The following is a 15009-nucleotide window of genomic DNA, read 5'->3' on the forward strand; positions in this document are numbered from 1 at the left end:
GCTAGCACCGGAGGCTGCTGACCCCGCTCGGGCCCCGGAATTGGGAGGAAAAAGGGGGAAAACGGCGCCGCCGCCGCTTCCCGTCCCGGGCTCCCGCCGGGCTCCCTCAGAGCGCGGCCCCGCCCCTCGCCCTCACGGCCGTTACTGGGCGCGCGCCGCCGTTCAAACCCGCCTCGACGGCGGCGCTGCGCGCGCTGATTGGCTGCCGCGCTGGCCCCCCGCGCTCTGATTGGCAGGGAGGCGCGGAGGGGGCGTGGCCGCGGCGATGGCGGGCTCCCCCTGAGCGCGGCCCGCCGCCGCAGCCATGGCCGCCCGCAGCCCCCGCGGAGCGGCCGCGGCCGCCGCCGCCTTCGGCTCCCCGACGCCGCGGACCCTCGGCGGCCCCGGCACCCCCGTGCTCGCTGAGTGCCCCCGCAACGACGATGAGCGCGAGAGGCGCCAGCGCCGCCGCTCCAGGGTGGTGGAATCGTCGCTGCAGGGCCTCGGCTCCCCCTCGCTCAAGTACGGCCGGTGCGCGGGGCTCGGGCTGAGGGGAGAGCCGGACAGCGACCCCGCTGGGATGGGGATGAGGGGAGAGCCTGGACACTGACCCCGCTGGGATGGGAATGAGGATGAGGGGAGAACCTGGACACTGACCCCGCTGGGATGGGAATGAGGATGAGGGGAGAACCTGGACACTGACCCTGCTGGGATGGGGATGAGGATGAGGAGAGAGCAGGACAGCGACCCCGCTGGGATGGGAATGAGGAGAGAGCCTGGACACTGACCCCGCTGGGATGGGGATGAGGAGAGAGCCGGACACTGACCCCGCTGGGATGGGAATGAGGAGAGAGCCTGGACACTGACCCCGCTGGGATGGGAATGAGGATGAGGAGAGAGCCGGACACTGACCCCGCTGGGATGGGGATGAGGGGAGAGCCGGACACTGACCCCGCTGGGATGGGGATGAGGAGAGAGCCTGGACACTGACCCCGCTGGGATGGGGATGAGGATGAGGGGAGAACCTGGACACTGACCCTGCTGGGATGGGGATGAGGATGAGGATGAGGATGAGGATGAGGATGAGGATGAGGATGAGGATGAGGGGGGAGATCGGGGACACTGACCCTGCTGGGATGGGGATGAGGGGACAGCCGGACACCGACCCCGCTGTGTCCCGGGGTCAAGGACAGCCGGACACCGACCCCGCTGGGATGGGGATGAGGATGAGGGGAGAGCCCGGACACTGACCCCGCTGGGATGGGGATGAGGAGAGAGCCTGGACACTGACCCCGCTGGGATGGGGATGAGGATGAGGATGAGGGGGGAGATCGGGGACACTGACCCCGCTGGGATGGGGATGAGGATGAGGATGAGGGGGGAGATCGGGGACACTGACCCTGCTGGGATGGGGATGAGGGGACAGCCGGACACCGACCCCGCTGGGATGGGGATGAGGGGAGAACCTGGACACTGACCCTGCTGGGATGGGGATGAGGATGAGGGGAGAACCTGGACACTGACCCTACTGGGATGGGGATGAGGGGACAGCCGGACACCGACCCCGCTGTGTCCCGGGGTCAAGGACAGCCGGACACCGACCCCGCTGTGTCCCGGGGTCAGGGACAGCCGGACACCGACCCCGCTGGGATGGGGATGAGGATGAGGGGAGAGCCCGGACACTGACCCCGCTGGGATGGGGATGAGGAGAGAGCCTGGACACTGACCCCGCTGGGATGGGGATGAGGATGAGGATGAGGGGGGAGATCGGGGACACTGACCCCGCTGGGATGGGGATGAGGAGAGAGCCGGACACCGACCCCGCTGTGTCCCGGGGTCAGGGACAGCCGGACACTGACCCCGCTGTGTCCCGGGGTCAGGGACAGCCGGACACTGACCCCGCTGTGTCCCGGGGTCAAGGACAGCCGGACACTGACCCCGCTGTGTCCCGCAGGTCCGAGAGCTGGCAGCCGCCGCTGCCGCAGTGGAGCAACGCGCAGATCTCGGAGCACTACAGCACCTGCATCAAGCTCTCCACCGAGAACGTGAGTGGGGCGGCCACGTTTGGGGTTAAAGCCCCTCAGCAGCGGGGTTTGAGACGCCCGGGGCTCTGCAGCGTGGTGGGGCAGGTTCAGGGACCATAAAGGAGTGTCTGGTCCCACTGGGCCATGGGTTCTGTCCACACGGTTCTGGAGTATCTGGGCAATCCAAGGAAAAAAGTTCCTGTGGGGCTTTTTCCTGCCTGTTCTTCTCATCCCATGGAGCAGAGCCTGGATCCATCCTCCCACATTCCCTCTTGGATATTTAGGGCTGAGTTCCCCTCTCAGCTGTCTCTTCCCGAGGCTGCCCAGCCCCAGCTCCCTCAGCCTTTGATAACCAGGGAGATGCTCCAGATCCCTCATCTTTGTCACCCTTTGCTGGAGCTCCTTGTCCCTCCTGTCCTGCTGACACTCCTGGGGCTGATCGCTCCCTGTCCTGCTGGGAATGCTCTTCCTGGTGGATCCCATTCGTGTCCTTGTCCCCAGGACCCTGTCAGGGACACCTTGTTGTCCCCCAGGTCCTTCTCCATAGCCATCGCCTCCAGCCTGTGCCAGTGTCCCTACCTGAGTTTGAATTTCAAACAATTCTCTGTTGAGTTCCTGACAATTCTCTGTCCAGCTCTCGCTCCTCTTCCAAGAGGAAGCTGTGGCCATGCCTGGGCTTTGTCCTCTGTCCCTGGTGCCACCCAGGCTGTCCCCTCATCCCCAGGGTGTCCCCAGCCAGGGGAAGGGTCCCCAGGCAGGGGAAGGGTCTCCAGCTGTGCTTTCTTGCAGAAAATCACCACCAAGAACGCCTTTGGGCTGCACCTGATCGATTACATGACCGAAATCCTGAACCAGAAGAACTCGGAGCTCACCAACTTCCAGGTCAGAGGGGTCCCTGCTGCTGCTGCTTTGTTTTTGTCAGCTCGTGCCCTTTTCTGGCCCAGACACGGGGCATCTGAGACATTTTACAAACTTGTATTCCATTTTCAGTCTCATGAGACAATGCAGGTGTTATAATTCACTCCATCACAATCAGCAGCCAAATATTTCCTAATTACCAAACACTGTGTTTCTTAGCCTGTCAGCTTTTGCTACACTATTCTGTAAATTACTTAAAGCAAATAATCTAAAATTAGCCTTTGTGGTATCTTTCACAGTTCTATTTATCTAAATTGTCTGGTCTTATTTGCAAGGCCACCCTTTGAAGCTTGTTTGTATTTCTGTTTCTCTCTCAGCAATGTCTGTCCTGTCCATGGCATTTCTAAGTCAGCATTTCTTCTCTCAAGCTTTGCAGATGCAGACTCTGACTTTTCTGTCAGGTTCTGAGAATTTTCCACAAATCTGTTTCTAAATCTAAGGCTGAATCCTCCCAGTTGTGGGGTCCAAAAGGGCTCAAACAGGACTGGGAGGGCCTTGGGGATGAAAACAGTTTAAATATTAGGTAGGATAATTCCCGTTCCCTGTGGGATTGCCCTGCCCAGCTGGGAATTCCCATTCCCCGTGGGATTGTCCTGCCCAACTGGGAATTCCCGTTCCCTGTGGGATTGTCCTGCCCAGCTGGAATTCCCGGGAATTCCCATTCCCGCAGGTGGCAGCGGGGACTCTGGACGCCAGCGCCAAGATCTACGCCGTGCGCGTGGATTGCGTCCACGCCGACGCCTTCAGGGTCCTGGGCCACCTGGGCAAGGAGACAGCCCCTGCCAGGGACCCGGACAGCCCCCAGCAAGGTGGGAATTCCCTCTTTTCCTCCCCAAAAACCCCGGGAATTCCCTCATTTCCCACCCGGGATCTTTGGGAGTTCTGAAGGGGTTTGGGATTCATTGGGCTGGGAGATCCCAGATTGGTTCTCCTGGAACGCTGGGGCAGGGAGGGGTGGGAGGAGGAGCTGGAGCTGTCCCTCAGGGATTTCAGATTTCAGTTTGGGGCCGAACAGAGGCACTTTGGGGTCAAACAAGGGCAGTTTTTTGCCCAACAGAAGCCATAAAAAGCCAGCAGAGCGTTGCTCATGCCCTCAGATCCTGAGGAATCTCAGTGCCTGCTGTAGTTTGCTGTACAAATCCCAGGATTTCTCCTCCTTTGGGTGATCCCAGCCCTTCTGAGGTGGAATTTGTCCCTTTTCCCGTGCCAGGCTCCAGCCCAGCCCCCGGGGCTGCCAAGAAGTCTCAGCCAAAGAAGAAGCAAAACTTCAAAACCATCGAGCAGAACCTGAGCAACATCAACATGCCCGAGGGCAGCCGCAGGGCCGAGGTGGGCCTGGGCTGCTCCTCATCCTCCCATCCCGCTCCTCATCCTCCCGCCCTGCTCCTCATCCTCCCATCCTGCTCCTCATCCTCGCATCCCGCTCCTCATCCTCCCATCCTGCTCCTCATCCTCCTGCCCTGCTCCTCATCCTCCCATCCCGCTCCTCATCCTCCCATCCCGCTCCTCATCCTCCCATCCCGCTCCTCATCCTCCCATCCTGCTCCTCATCCTCCCATCCTGCTCCTCATCCTCCCATCCCGCTCCTCATCCTCCCATCCCGCTCCTCATCCTCCCATCCTGCTCCTCATCCTCCCATCCCGCTCCTCATCCTCCCATCCCGCTCCTCATCCTCCCATCCTGCTCCTCATCCTCCCATCCCGCTCCTCATCCTCCCATCCCGCTCCTCATCCTCCCATCCCGCTCCTCATCCTCCCATCCTGCTCCTCATCCTCCTGCCCTGCTCCTCATCCTCCCATCCCGCTCCTCATCCTCCCATCCCGCTCCTCATCCTCCCATCCTGCTCCTCATCCTCCCATCCCGCTCCTCATCCTCCCATCCCGCTCCTCATCCTCCCATCCTGCTCCTCATGCTCCCGCCCTGCTCCTCATCCTCCCATCCCGCTCCTCATCCTCCCATCCTGCTCCTCATCCTCCCATCCTGCTCCTCATCCTCCCATCCTGCTCCTCATGCTCCCGCCCTGCTCCTCATCCTCCCATCCCGCTCCTCATCCTCCCATCCTGCTCCTCATCCTCCCATCCTGCTCCTCATCCTCCCATCCTGCTCCTCATGCTCCCGCCCTGCTCCTCATCCTCCCACCCTGCTCCTCATCCTCCCATCCCACTCCTCATCCTCCCGCCCTGCTCCTCATCCTCCCGCCCTGCTCCTCATCCTCCCACCCTGCTCCTCATCCTCCCTGTCCTGCTGCCCTGCTTTCCTGTTCCTGATTCCCACCTCCATTCCCTGATTCTCATTCCCCGATTCCCAGCTCCATTCCCTATTCCCAGTTCCCATTCCCCAATTCCCTTCTCCATTCTCTAATTCCCATCTCCATTCCTGATTACCATTCCCTGATTCCCATCTCCATTCCCCAGTTCCCATCCCAAGATTCTCATTCCCTAGTTCCCATCCCCAGTCCCCTCTCCGTTCCCATTCCCAGATTCCCACCCCTGATTCCCCGTGCATTCCCACTTCCCAGGTGGATCCCATGTTCCAGAGAGCAGCCGCCTCCTTCGACGAGTGCAACACGGCCGGCATTTTCCTGACGGGGCTGCGCTCCCAGAGCTTCCAGAGCCGGCTCCTTTTCCACTCTGGAATTGTCCCTCTGCCCTCCTCGGAGAGCCTGGCCCTGCCCAGCTCCCAGCCCGTCACCGTGCCGGCTCTGAGAGGTGAATCCCAGCCTTTTCCTGCCGAATCCCAGCCTTTCCCAGCCTTTTCCCTGCTTTTCCTGCCCTTATCCAGCTCCTTTCCCTGCTTTTCCTGCCCTTATCTGGCTCCTTTTCCTGCTTTTCCTGCCCTTATCTGGCTCCTTTTCCCCTGTGTTTGTTCGCTGCTCGGATCCCTGGCATCTGGAAAACTGCTGGAAAACTGGGAATTTTCCAGGCTGCTGGAAAATTGAGAATCTGGGAGGTTTGAGGTGCTGAGGAAGGTGGGAATTCCTGATCCAGATTAGGGATTCCAGAGCCAGGTGGGAATTCTTGAATTTCGGATCCTGTGCAGGAATTTGGGAGGTTTGAGGTCCCGATCCAGGTGGGAATTCCTGCTGGGATCCCAGGAATTCACCTGTGTCCCACCTCTCCACAGCCCTGCTGGCGCCGTGCCTGGAAAAACGCCGGATCTGCTCCTCCCTGGCCGGATTCCAGTTCACCAAGTGGGATGAGGAGGCCCACGATGAGGTGGGTGGGAATTCCTGAGCCAGTTTGGAAATTCCTGAGCCAGTTTGGAAATCCCAGAGCCAGGTGGGGAATCCCTGATCCAGGCAGGATTCCCAGTCCAGGCAGGATTCCCGACCGAGGCAGGATTCCCGATCCAGGCAGGATTCCCGATCCAGGCAGGATTCCCGATCCAGGCAGGATTCCCAGTCCAGGCAGGATTCCCGATCCAGGCAGGATTCCCGATCCAGGCAGGATTCCCAATCCAGGCAGGATTCCCAATCCAGGCAGGATTCCTGATCCAGGCAGGATTCCCAGTCCAGGCAGAATTCCCGACCCAGGCAGGATTCCTGATCCAGGCAGGATCCCTGATCCAGGCAGGATCCCCAATCCAGGCAGGATTCCCGATCCAGGCAGGATTCCCAGTCCAGGCAGGATTCCCGATCCAGGCAGGATTCCCAATCCAGGCTGGGCATTCCCGATCCAGGCAGGATTCCCAGTCCAGGCAGGATTCCCAATCCAGGCAGGATTCCCCAATCCAGGCAGAATTCCCGATCCAGGCAGGATTCCCAATCCAGGCAGGATTCCCGACCCAGGCAGGATTCCCGATCCAGGCAGGATTCCCAGTCCAGGCAGGATCCCTGATCCAGGCAGGATTCCCAGTCCAGGCAGGATTCCCAATCCAGGCTGGGCATTCCCGATCCAGGCAGGATTCCCAATCCAGGCAGGATTCCCGATCCAGGCTGGGCATTCCCGATCCAGGCAGAATTCCCGATCCAGGCTGGGCATTCCCGATCCAGGCAGGATCCCCGATCCAGGCTGGGCATTCCCGATCCAGGCAGGATTCCCAGTCCAGGCAGGATCCCCGATCCAGGCAGGATTCCCAGTCCAGGCTGGGCATTCCCGACCCAGGCAGGATTCCCAATCCAGGCTGGATTCCCGATCCAGGCAGAATTCCTGATCCAGGCAGGATTTCCGACCGAGGCTGGGCATTCCTGATCCAGGCAGGATTCCCAATCCAGGCTGGGCATTCCCGACCCAGGCAGGATTCCCAATCCAGGCAGGATTCCCGATCCAGGCAGGATTCCCAATCCAGGCAGGATTCCCAATCCAGGCAGGATTCCCGATCCAGGCAGGATTCCCGATCCAGGCTGGCCACTCCTGTGTTGCAGTCGGTGTCGGCGCTCCTGGAGAAGTTCCGGAGGAGCGAGCAGGCCTTCGATCCCAACCTGGATCCCGACAGTGAGGACGGGGAGGGCTGGGCCCCCTCCCAGCCGGAATTCCAGCCCGAATCCCCGGCCGGCGACGGGAGCCGGGAATTCCCGGCCAGCGGAGACGGAGACTCCCTCGGCCGCAGCAAGAGGTGGGCTGGGATCCAGGGATGGGGCTGGGCTGCAATTCCCAGTGCCCAGGAGGAATTCCCGGGAATTCTGAGCAGGGATACCAAATCCTTTGGGAATACTGCGAGAACTCAGCAGGAATACCAAATCCCAGGAATTCTGATGGAATTCTGAGCAGCTGCCATTCCTTTTCCAGGGGCAGTGGAGCTCCCCTGGGAGAGGGGGACATCGGCACGCTGAGCCTGCACGTGTCCCTGAATCCCGGGGAATATTCCTACTTCAGCCCCCGCGTCCTCTCCATGTGGGCCGGCCCCGAGCACTGGCGCTTCCGGCCCCGCCAGCCCCGTGAGTGCCCAGCACTGGGAATCCTGGAATTCCGGGCTGGGAGGGCTCAGTCCTGGAATGCCGGGCTGGAAGGGGCTCAAATCCTGGAATTCCGGGCTGGGAAGGGTTCAGTCCTGGAATTCTGGGCTGGGAGGGGCTCAAATCCTGCAATTCCAGAATGGGAAGGGCTCAATCCTGGAATTCTGGGCTTTTTCCCACTCTCCCTCAGCAGCCTCTGGCCCAGAGAAGGATTCCCGGCAGAGGATTTCCAGGAAGGTTTTTGAGCTGGATTTCCAGGAGGACATCGACTTCCAGGCCCATTTCCAGAAGACCAAGGTGCCCACGGAGCCCTTTTCCCACAGCAGCCCGGAATTCCCGGGATTTGGCTGTCCTGGGGGGCACCTCCAACCCTGCCCCTTCCCAGACAAAACTCTCCCTGTTTTCCCATGGAAAGCTGGTGGAGCTTCCCGTTTTTCCATGGAACTGTCCGATCCCGTCCCCAGGCATCCACAACCTTGGCCAAATCCATCCTGGAAAAGCAGAACAGCCGGAGCACCACGCTGCCGGCGGACTTCAACTACAACCCCCAGAACCTGCGGCAGCTCTTCCTCAAACCCCTGCTCAAGGTGAGAATTCCCGAAGGAATTCCAGGGAATCCTCCCGGGGAGCCATTCCAGGGAATCGTCCCAGCAGATCATTCCAAGGGATTATCCCAGGGAACCATCCTGGGGAATCATCCTAGGGAATTATCCCAGGGAATCATCCTGGGGAATCATCCTAGGGAATTATCCCAGGGAACCATCCTGGAGAATCATCCCTGGGGAATTATCCCAGGGAATCATCCTGCGGAATAAACCAACTAAAGGAATCATCCCAGGGAATCATCCCAGGGAATCATCCCAAGGAATCATCCCAGGGAGTCATTCCAGGGAATCATCCCAGGGAATCATCCCAGGGAATCATCCCAAGGAATCATCCCAGGGAATCATTCCAGGGAATCATCCCAGGGAATCATCCCAGGGAATCATCCCAAGGAATCATCCCAGGGAGTCATTCCAGGGAATCATCCCAGGGAATCATCCCAAGGAATCATCCCAGGGAGTCATTCCAGGGAATCATCCCAAGGAATCATCCCAGGGAATCATCCCAGGGAATCATCCCAAGGAATCATCCCAGGGAATCATCCCAAGGAATCATCCCAGGGAATCATCCCAGGGAATCATCCCAAGGAATCATCCCAGGGAGTCATCCCAAGGAATCATCCCAGGGAATCATCCCAAGGAATCATCCCAGGGAGTCATTCCAGGGAATCATCCCAGGGAACCATCCCAAGGAATCATCCCAGGAAGTCATTCCCAGCACCAAACCTCTCCTCACCAGAGCCTGGGAATGTTCTGGATGTTCCCAGGGCTGCTCCAACCACAAACCCTCCTGGGAGGGCAAAAAGGGGGAAGAGGGCCCAAGGCCCGGCCTTTTTCCAGGAATATTTTGGAATGTTTTCCCCCAGCTCAGCCCGAGCTCGGATCCCGTGGGAGTCTTGGACAGCGAGGCTGGAGTTGAGGATTACGACTACAACAACCCCAACGACACCACCAACTTCTGCCCTGCCCTGCAGGTACAGCCCCGGGAATTCCCGCCGGGATAACCCGGGGAAATCCATGGATGGAGAGTTCCTGAGGGGCGGAACGGGAGCTGCAGGGCCCTGCTGGCGTCCAGCCCCGCCTGGACATTCCCAGGGATGGGAAAACTTTGGGATTTCTGCTCCCCGCAGCTGCCTTGGCTTCAGCCTTGGCCCAGTTCCATGGGGATGAGCCCCAATCCCATGGGATAAACCCAATCCCATGGGATAAACCCCAATCCCATGGGATAAACCCCAATCCCATGGGATAAACCACAATCCCATGGGATAAACTCAATCCCATTGGAATAAACCCAATCCCATTGGAATAAACCCAATCCCATGGGGATAAACCTCAATCCCATTGGAATAAACCCAATCCCATTGGAATAAACCCAATCCCATGGGGATAAACCCCAATCCCATGGGATAAACCCAATCCCATTGGAATAAACCCAATCCCATGGGGATAAACCCCAATCCTATGGGATAAACCCAATCCCATTGGAATAAACCCAATCCCCTGGGGATAAACCTCAATCCCATTGCAATAAACCTAATCCCATTGGAATAAACCCCAATTCCATGGGGATAAACCCAATCCCATTGGAATAAACCCAATCCCATGGGGATAAACCCAATCCCATTGGAATAAACCCAATCCCCTGGGGAAGCCAGGCAGGAATTCCCACCCTCTGGAGCAGCTCCTGCTGCCTCTGGCTCCTCCCTGTGTCCCCCCGTGTCCCCCGGCAGGTCCCCGACAGCGATGACGATCCCGATCCTGCGGAATTCCTGGGCCAGGCCGGGCCGCTCCCGCCTCATCCCGAGGCTCCGGAGCGCTCCGGGATCGACGGCGGGAACGTCCCGGGCTGCACGGAGCTGGAGCTGATCGCCGAGCCCCACAAGGTCACTGGGAACACTGGGAGCACTGGGAACAGGGACTGGGAGCACTGGGCTGGAAATTCCTCCCTGGAACTGGAGAAAAAACCTTCCAGCACCTCCAGGGTTAAAAATCCCAGGACACCCCTCTGATTCCAGGGATTCCCAGGATTCATATTCCCAGAGGAACAATTCCCACATTATACACTGGGATTGTCATTCCCAGAGGAACAATTCCCAAATTAAACATTGGGATTGTCACTCCCAGAGGAACAATTCCCAGATTAAACACCAGGATTGGCAGCAAGGCTGCACTCGCTGTTACTCCCATGGAAAATCGGGAATGCCGATTGTTGTGGCTGTGATCCCGACGATCCCGGTGACGATCCCGGTGACGATCCCGGTGACGATCCCGGATTCCCCCCTCAGATCCAGAAGATCTCCATCCAATACGCCAGGACAGCCAAGAGGATGGACATGAGGAGGCTGAAGAGGAACATGTGGGAGCTGCTGACGGAGCAGGGAGAGGTCGGGAAGGGAAATTCCCGCTGGGAATTCTGCAGGGGTCCCTTCCCAGTTCCAGGGATCAGCCTCAATCCCATGGGATCAGCCCCGATCCCATGGGATAAACCCCAGTTCCATGGGAATGAAGCCCGGGTTTCCCGTTGGCCAGGACGGGCTGAGGTTCCCAGGGGTTTTCCTTGGAATTTCGGGGCTCTGCATTCCTGGATTTTCCCGAGCAGGGGGAGGAAGGCGAGGAAGGGACGGACAAGGAGATGGCCGGAGACAAAACGCTGAGTGACCTCACCAAGGATCTGCTCCACAGGTCGGGAATGGGAATAGTGGGAATGGGAATAATGGGAATGGGAATAATGGGAATGGGGAAATCCAGAATAGGAACAGGAATGGGACAGGGAAAATCCCAAATGGGAAAGGAATGGGACAGGGAAAATCCTGAATGGGAATAGGAAGGAGAATGGGAATGGGAACAGGAATGGGACAGGGAAAATCCCAAATGGGAACTGGAATGGGGCAAGGAAAATCCTGAATGGGAATAGGAAGGAGAATGGGGATGGGAACAGGAATGGGACAGGGAAAATCCCAAATGGGAACGGGAATGGGGCAAGGAAAATCCTGAATGGGAATAGGAAGGAGAATGGGGATGGGAACAGGAATGGGACAGGGAAAATCCCAAATGGGAACGGGAATGGGACAGGGAAAATCCTGAATGGGAATAGGAAGGAGAATGGGAATGGGAACAGGAATGGGACAGGGAAAATCCCAAATGGGAACGGGAATGGGACAGGGAAAATCCTAACTAGGAATGGGAAGGAGAATGGGGATGGGAACAGGAATGGGACAGGGAAAATCCTGACTAGGAATGGGAACAGGAATGGGAAAATCCCTCATGGGACTGGGAATGGGACTGGGAAAATTCCGAGCTGTGCCCAGCCCCTGCTCCCGAGCGTTCCTGGCCGCTCCGGCATTCCCGGGCTCTGATCCCGATCCCGCTTTTCCGCAGGCTCCCTCCTACCATGGCCACCAACCTGTCGGTGCCCTTGGCCTTCGTCTGCCTCCTGCACCTGGCCAACGAGAAGGTGAGAGCTGGGAGCCATTCCCAGCTATCCCGGGAATTCCAGGGAATGCAGCTCAACCCCAACTATCCTGGGAATTCCATGGAATGCAGCTTATTCCATCCATCCATCCCAGTTTTTCCATGGAATGCAGCTCATTTCCAGTCTGTCCTGGGTATTCCATGGAATACACCTCGTTCCCATCAATCCCAGTTTTTCCAGGGCATGGGAACATTCCCAGCTCATGCAGGGTTTGTCCCTCAGACCCATCCAGAGCATTCCAGACTCTGGATAAGGGAGCAGAATCCCAAAATCCCAGAATTTCTGAGGCTGGAAAAACTCTCCAAGGTCACAACGTGCCCATTCCTTGCCCAATCCACATCGGGATTCCTTCCGCATCCAGGAATTCCTTGGAATTCCACCAAACCCCCCTGGGGGCCCCTTTCCAATGAGGAAATTCCTGCTCCGTCCCAATTCCCTGGAAAAGCCCCCAGCAGGGCAGGAAGGGCTGGGATTGTTCCCGAGGCTCATCCCAGGGGGTTTTATCCCAAAGCTTTTCCTTCCCATTCCCAGAATTTGAAGCTGGAGAGCACCGAGGACCTGTCGGATATCCTGGTGAGAGCAGGAGACTGACTCCATCCAGCAGGGAATGCTGAGAGTTCCCAGATCCCAAATCCCTCGGGAAGGACATTCAGGGATGTCCTGGCTGGGCAGATCCAGCCAGGATCCAGCAGCTTTTCCCTGGGATTGGGAATTCCTGCACTTCACTGTGAACCCAGGCTGCTCTGTGTCCCAGAATTTCCTCTCTGTATCCCAAAATTTCCTCTGTCTGTGTCCCAAATTTCCTGTATTCCAAAATCTCCTCTGTGTCCCAAAATTCCCTCTGTGTGTCCCAGAATTCCCTCCCCGTGTCCTTCCCAGTCTGTAATTCCCAGTTTTTGGACTGACTGTTACTCCTGGTGCCCGTTCCCTCATTCCCTGGGATTATTCCTGGTTTTGTACTGTTATTAGGGATAATAAATTCTGCACACTTTGGAGAGGGGCCCGCGAGGAATAACCCCGGAGTGGGGTGGGGCAGCAAATGGGGACAAATCCCTAAAAAAAGGGAATGCAGGGATCAGAGCCTGGAGCAGCAGCTGGGAATGGGATCCAGGAGCTGAATTCTGGGATTGGGATCAGTTCTGGGATGGGGAGAGGATCTTTCTGGGAATGGGGTCCCCAGGGGAGGGGTCTCTTCCTGCTGAAACCCCTGGAATTCTCCTCCAGCCTTTCCTGGGATAAAGATCCCCAGGGGAGGGGTCTCTTCCTGCTGAAACCCCTGGAATTCTGCTTTTCCCGGGGCCGGAGCTCCTTTGGGAACATCCAGAGCCGCAGTTCCCGACCCGCCGGGCTCTTCCCGGGGCTCGGGAATTCCGCCGGCACCTCCCGCTCCTGCTCCGGGAATGCGGAGCCGCTCCCGGCGCTCCGCGGGGATTCCAGCGGGGATGTGCGGCCCTTCCCTCGCTCCTCCCGGGCTGCTGCTCCCGGCTTTGGAATTCCAGAGGCTGCTGCTCCCGGCTTTGGAATTCCAGAGGCTGCTGCTTCGGGGATGATTTTCCAGGAATTGATGCTCCAGGCAATGATATTCTAGGAGCAGCTGCTCCAGGAATTGTTGTTCCAGGGGTTGATAATCCAGAGGCTGCTGCTCCAGCGTTGTTATTCCAGGGGTTGTTATTCCAGGGGTCGATATTCCAGGGGATCCCGGGCAGAGCTGAAGCTCCGGGAGTTGCGGGCAGGGCTGGAGCGATCCCGCGGCATTTCGGGATTTTCCACCCTCGGAGTTGTGGGGTCGGGGCGGTCCCGCCCAGGGGTGCTCAGCTGGCCCCGGCACGCTGAAACCCGAGCTGTTCCTAAAATCCCTTTATTTATTCCTAAAATCCCTTTATTTATTCCTGAACTCCATCCCAGCGCCGATGGAGATGGGAAGGCTGCACCGGGAGCGAGGGGAAACTGAGGCAGGGCCCCTCGTTCGCGCAGCTCCGGACAAAACCCGGGAATAAAACCCCGCGCGGGGTTTTTGCTGGTTGTTTTCGGCCGTTCTCGCTAAATCCCGGGTTTCTCGCGGGGAGCGGGGCTCGGTGCCGCCCGCGGCTCCTCCGGCGCTTCCTGCCCGGGAGGGGCGGCAGGAGCCCGGTGCCCCCCCCGCCTTCCCCCCGCTGCTGCTTCTCGGGCTTTTGGCCCAAAATGAGTCACCGGCGGATTTTTTTTTTCTTTTTCTCTCATTTTTCGGGACTCTCAGCAGCCGAAGCGGGGAGGGATCCTCGGGGGGCTGAGCCCCGGCTCTCCCCGGCGGGGCAGCGGCTCCGGTGCCGCGGGACGGGGACTGGCGGTGCCGGGACACCGGACCGCCGGGGAGCCCCGGGAAGGGAGCGGAGCCCGGAGCATCGCGCCGTGTCCCCGCCGTGTCCCCGCCCTCGGGGCGGCTCCGGGAGCGGGGAAGTCCGGCCCAGTCATTCGGGCCGCGGGGGGAGAAGCCCCAAAGGCGCCGCCGTTCCGGTAAGGAAAGAGTCAATGGCCGCGGCTCGCCCCGCTCCCGCTCCACGCCACTTCCCCGAGCGGGGCTGACTCAGCCCGGGCTCGGTCCCGCTCCGCGACACCCGCGCACCCGGAGCCCGCCCCGAGCCGCCGCCGGTGAGTCCGGGGGTCCCGGGGGTCCCGGAGCCCGCCCCGAGCCTCCGCCGGTGAGTCCGGGGGTCCCGGGGGGTCCCGGGGGGTCCCGGGGGTCCCGGAGCCGCCGCGTCCCGAGCGGGACCGGCCGGGAGCCCCGAAATCCCGAGCGCAGCCGGAGCCCTGCGGGGTCCCGGAGCCGCCCCGGGGATGCCGGGCGGGTTCGGGCGGACCGGCGGGACGGGACGGGGACGGGACGGTGACTTCAGCCCGTGGCTCAGCCGCCGGCACGGCCTGGCGGCGCTCCCGCGCCGTTCCGGGCCGTGACGCTCCAGCCCCGCCGGCCCGGCCCGGCCCCCGGGATTCGGGGAGCGGCCCCGGGCCCGCGGCGCTGGGGAGCGGGGCGGGATCCGGGATGGGCTGGGAAAGCGCCGGAGCGCCCGTCATCACTGTTGCGATAATGACGGTCGGTAGCTCATTAAGGGTGTAATTAGAGCCCGGTGCCGCCCCCAGCCC

At 59.7% G+C, this 15009-nt stretch overlaps 1 protein-coding gene across 8 annotated transcripts; it reads left to right on the top strand.

Annotated features, from left to right (window-relative positions):
- The first annotated feature begins 295 nt into the window (after positions 1–295).
- Positions 296–12882, top strand: NCAPH (non-SMC condensin I complex subunit H). Of its 8 annotated transcripts, none has more exons than XM_085559327.1 (17): positions 296–510; positions 1934–2024; positions 2793–2885; positions 3592–3730; positions 4132–4250; positions 5440–5629; positions 6045–6136; positions 7285–7475; positions 7649–7797; positions 8006–8112; positions 8280–8402; positions 9284–9391; positions 10148–10300; positions 10703–10801; positions 11017–11099; positions 11796–11871; positions 12421–12882. In XM_085559327.1, exons 1-17 carry the CDS (start codon positions 305–307, stop codon positions 12478–12480), a joined length of 2079 nt encoding a protein of 692 aa, XP_085415453.1. In that variant the 5' UTR covers positions 296–304; the 3' UTR covers positions 12481–12882. The 8 variants fall into 8 exon arrangements, with proteins under 8 accessions (XP_085415453.1, XP_085415454.1, XP_085415455.1 ...); XM_085559328.1 differs by having other exon boundaries at positions 8009–8112; XM_085559329.1 differs by having other exon boundaries at positions 296–501.
- Positions 12883–15009: the final 2127 nt, after the last annotated feature.

The sequence above is a fragment of the Lonchura striata genome, chromosome 22 (assembly GCF_050655825.1).
Source record: "Lonchura striata isolate lonStrDom1 chromosome 22, ASM5065582v1, whole genome shotgun sequence".
NCBI lineage: Eukaryota > Metazoa > Chordata > Aves > Passeriformes > Estrildidae > Lonchura > Lonchura striata.

Bases quoted from the DNA above. Each gene is read 5' to 3' on its own strand.
- NCAPH (XM_085559327.1), top strand. From the start codon at position 305: ATGGCCGCCCGCAGCCCCCGCGGAGCGGCCGCGGCCGCCGCCGCCTTC. The intron at 2,025-2,792 runs GTGAGTGGGGCG...GCTTTCTTGCAG, and splicing joins TCAAGCTCTCCACCGAGAAC to AAAATCACCACCAAGAACGC. The intron at 9,392-10,147 runs GTACAGCCCCGG...GTCCCCCGGCAG, and splicing joins ACTTCTGCCCTGCCCTGCAG to GTCCCCGACAGCGATGACGA.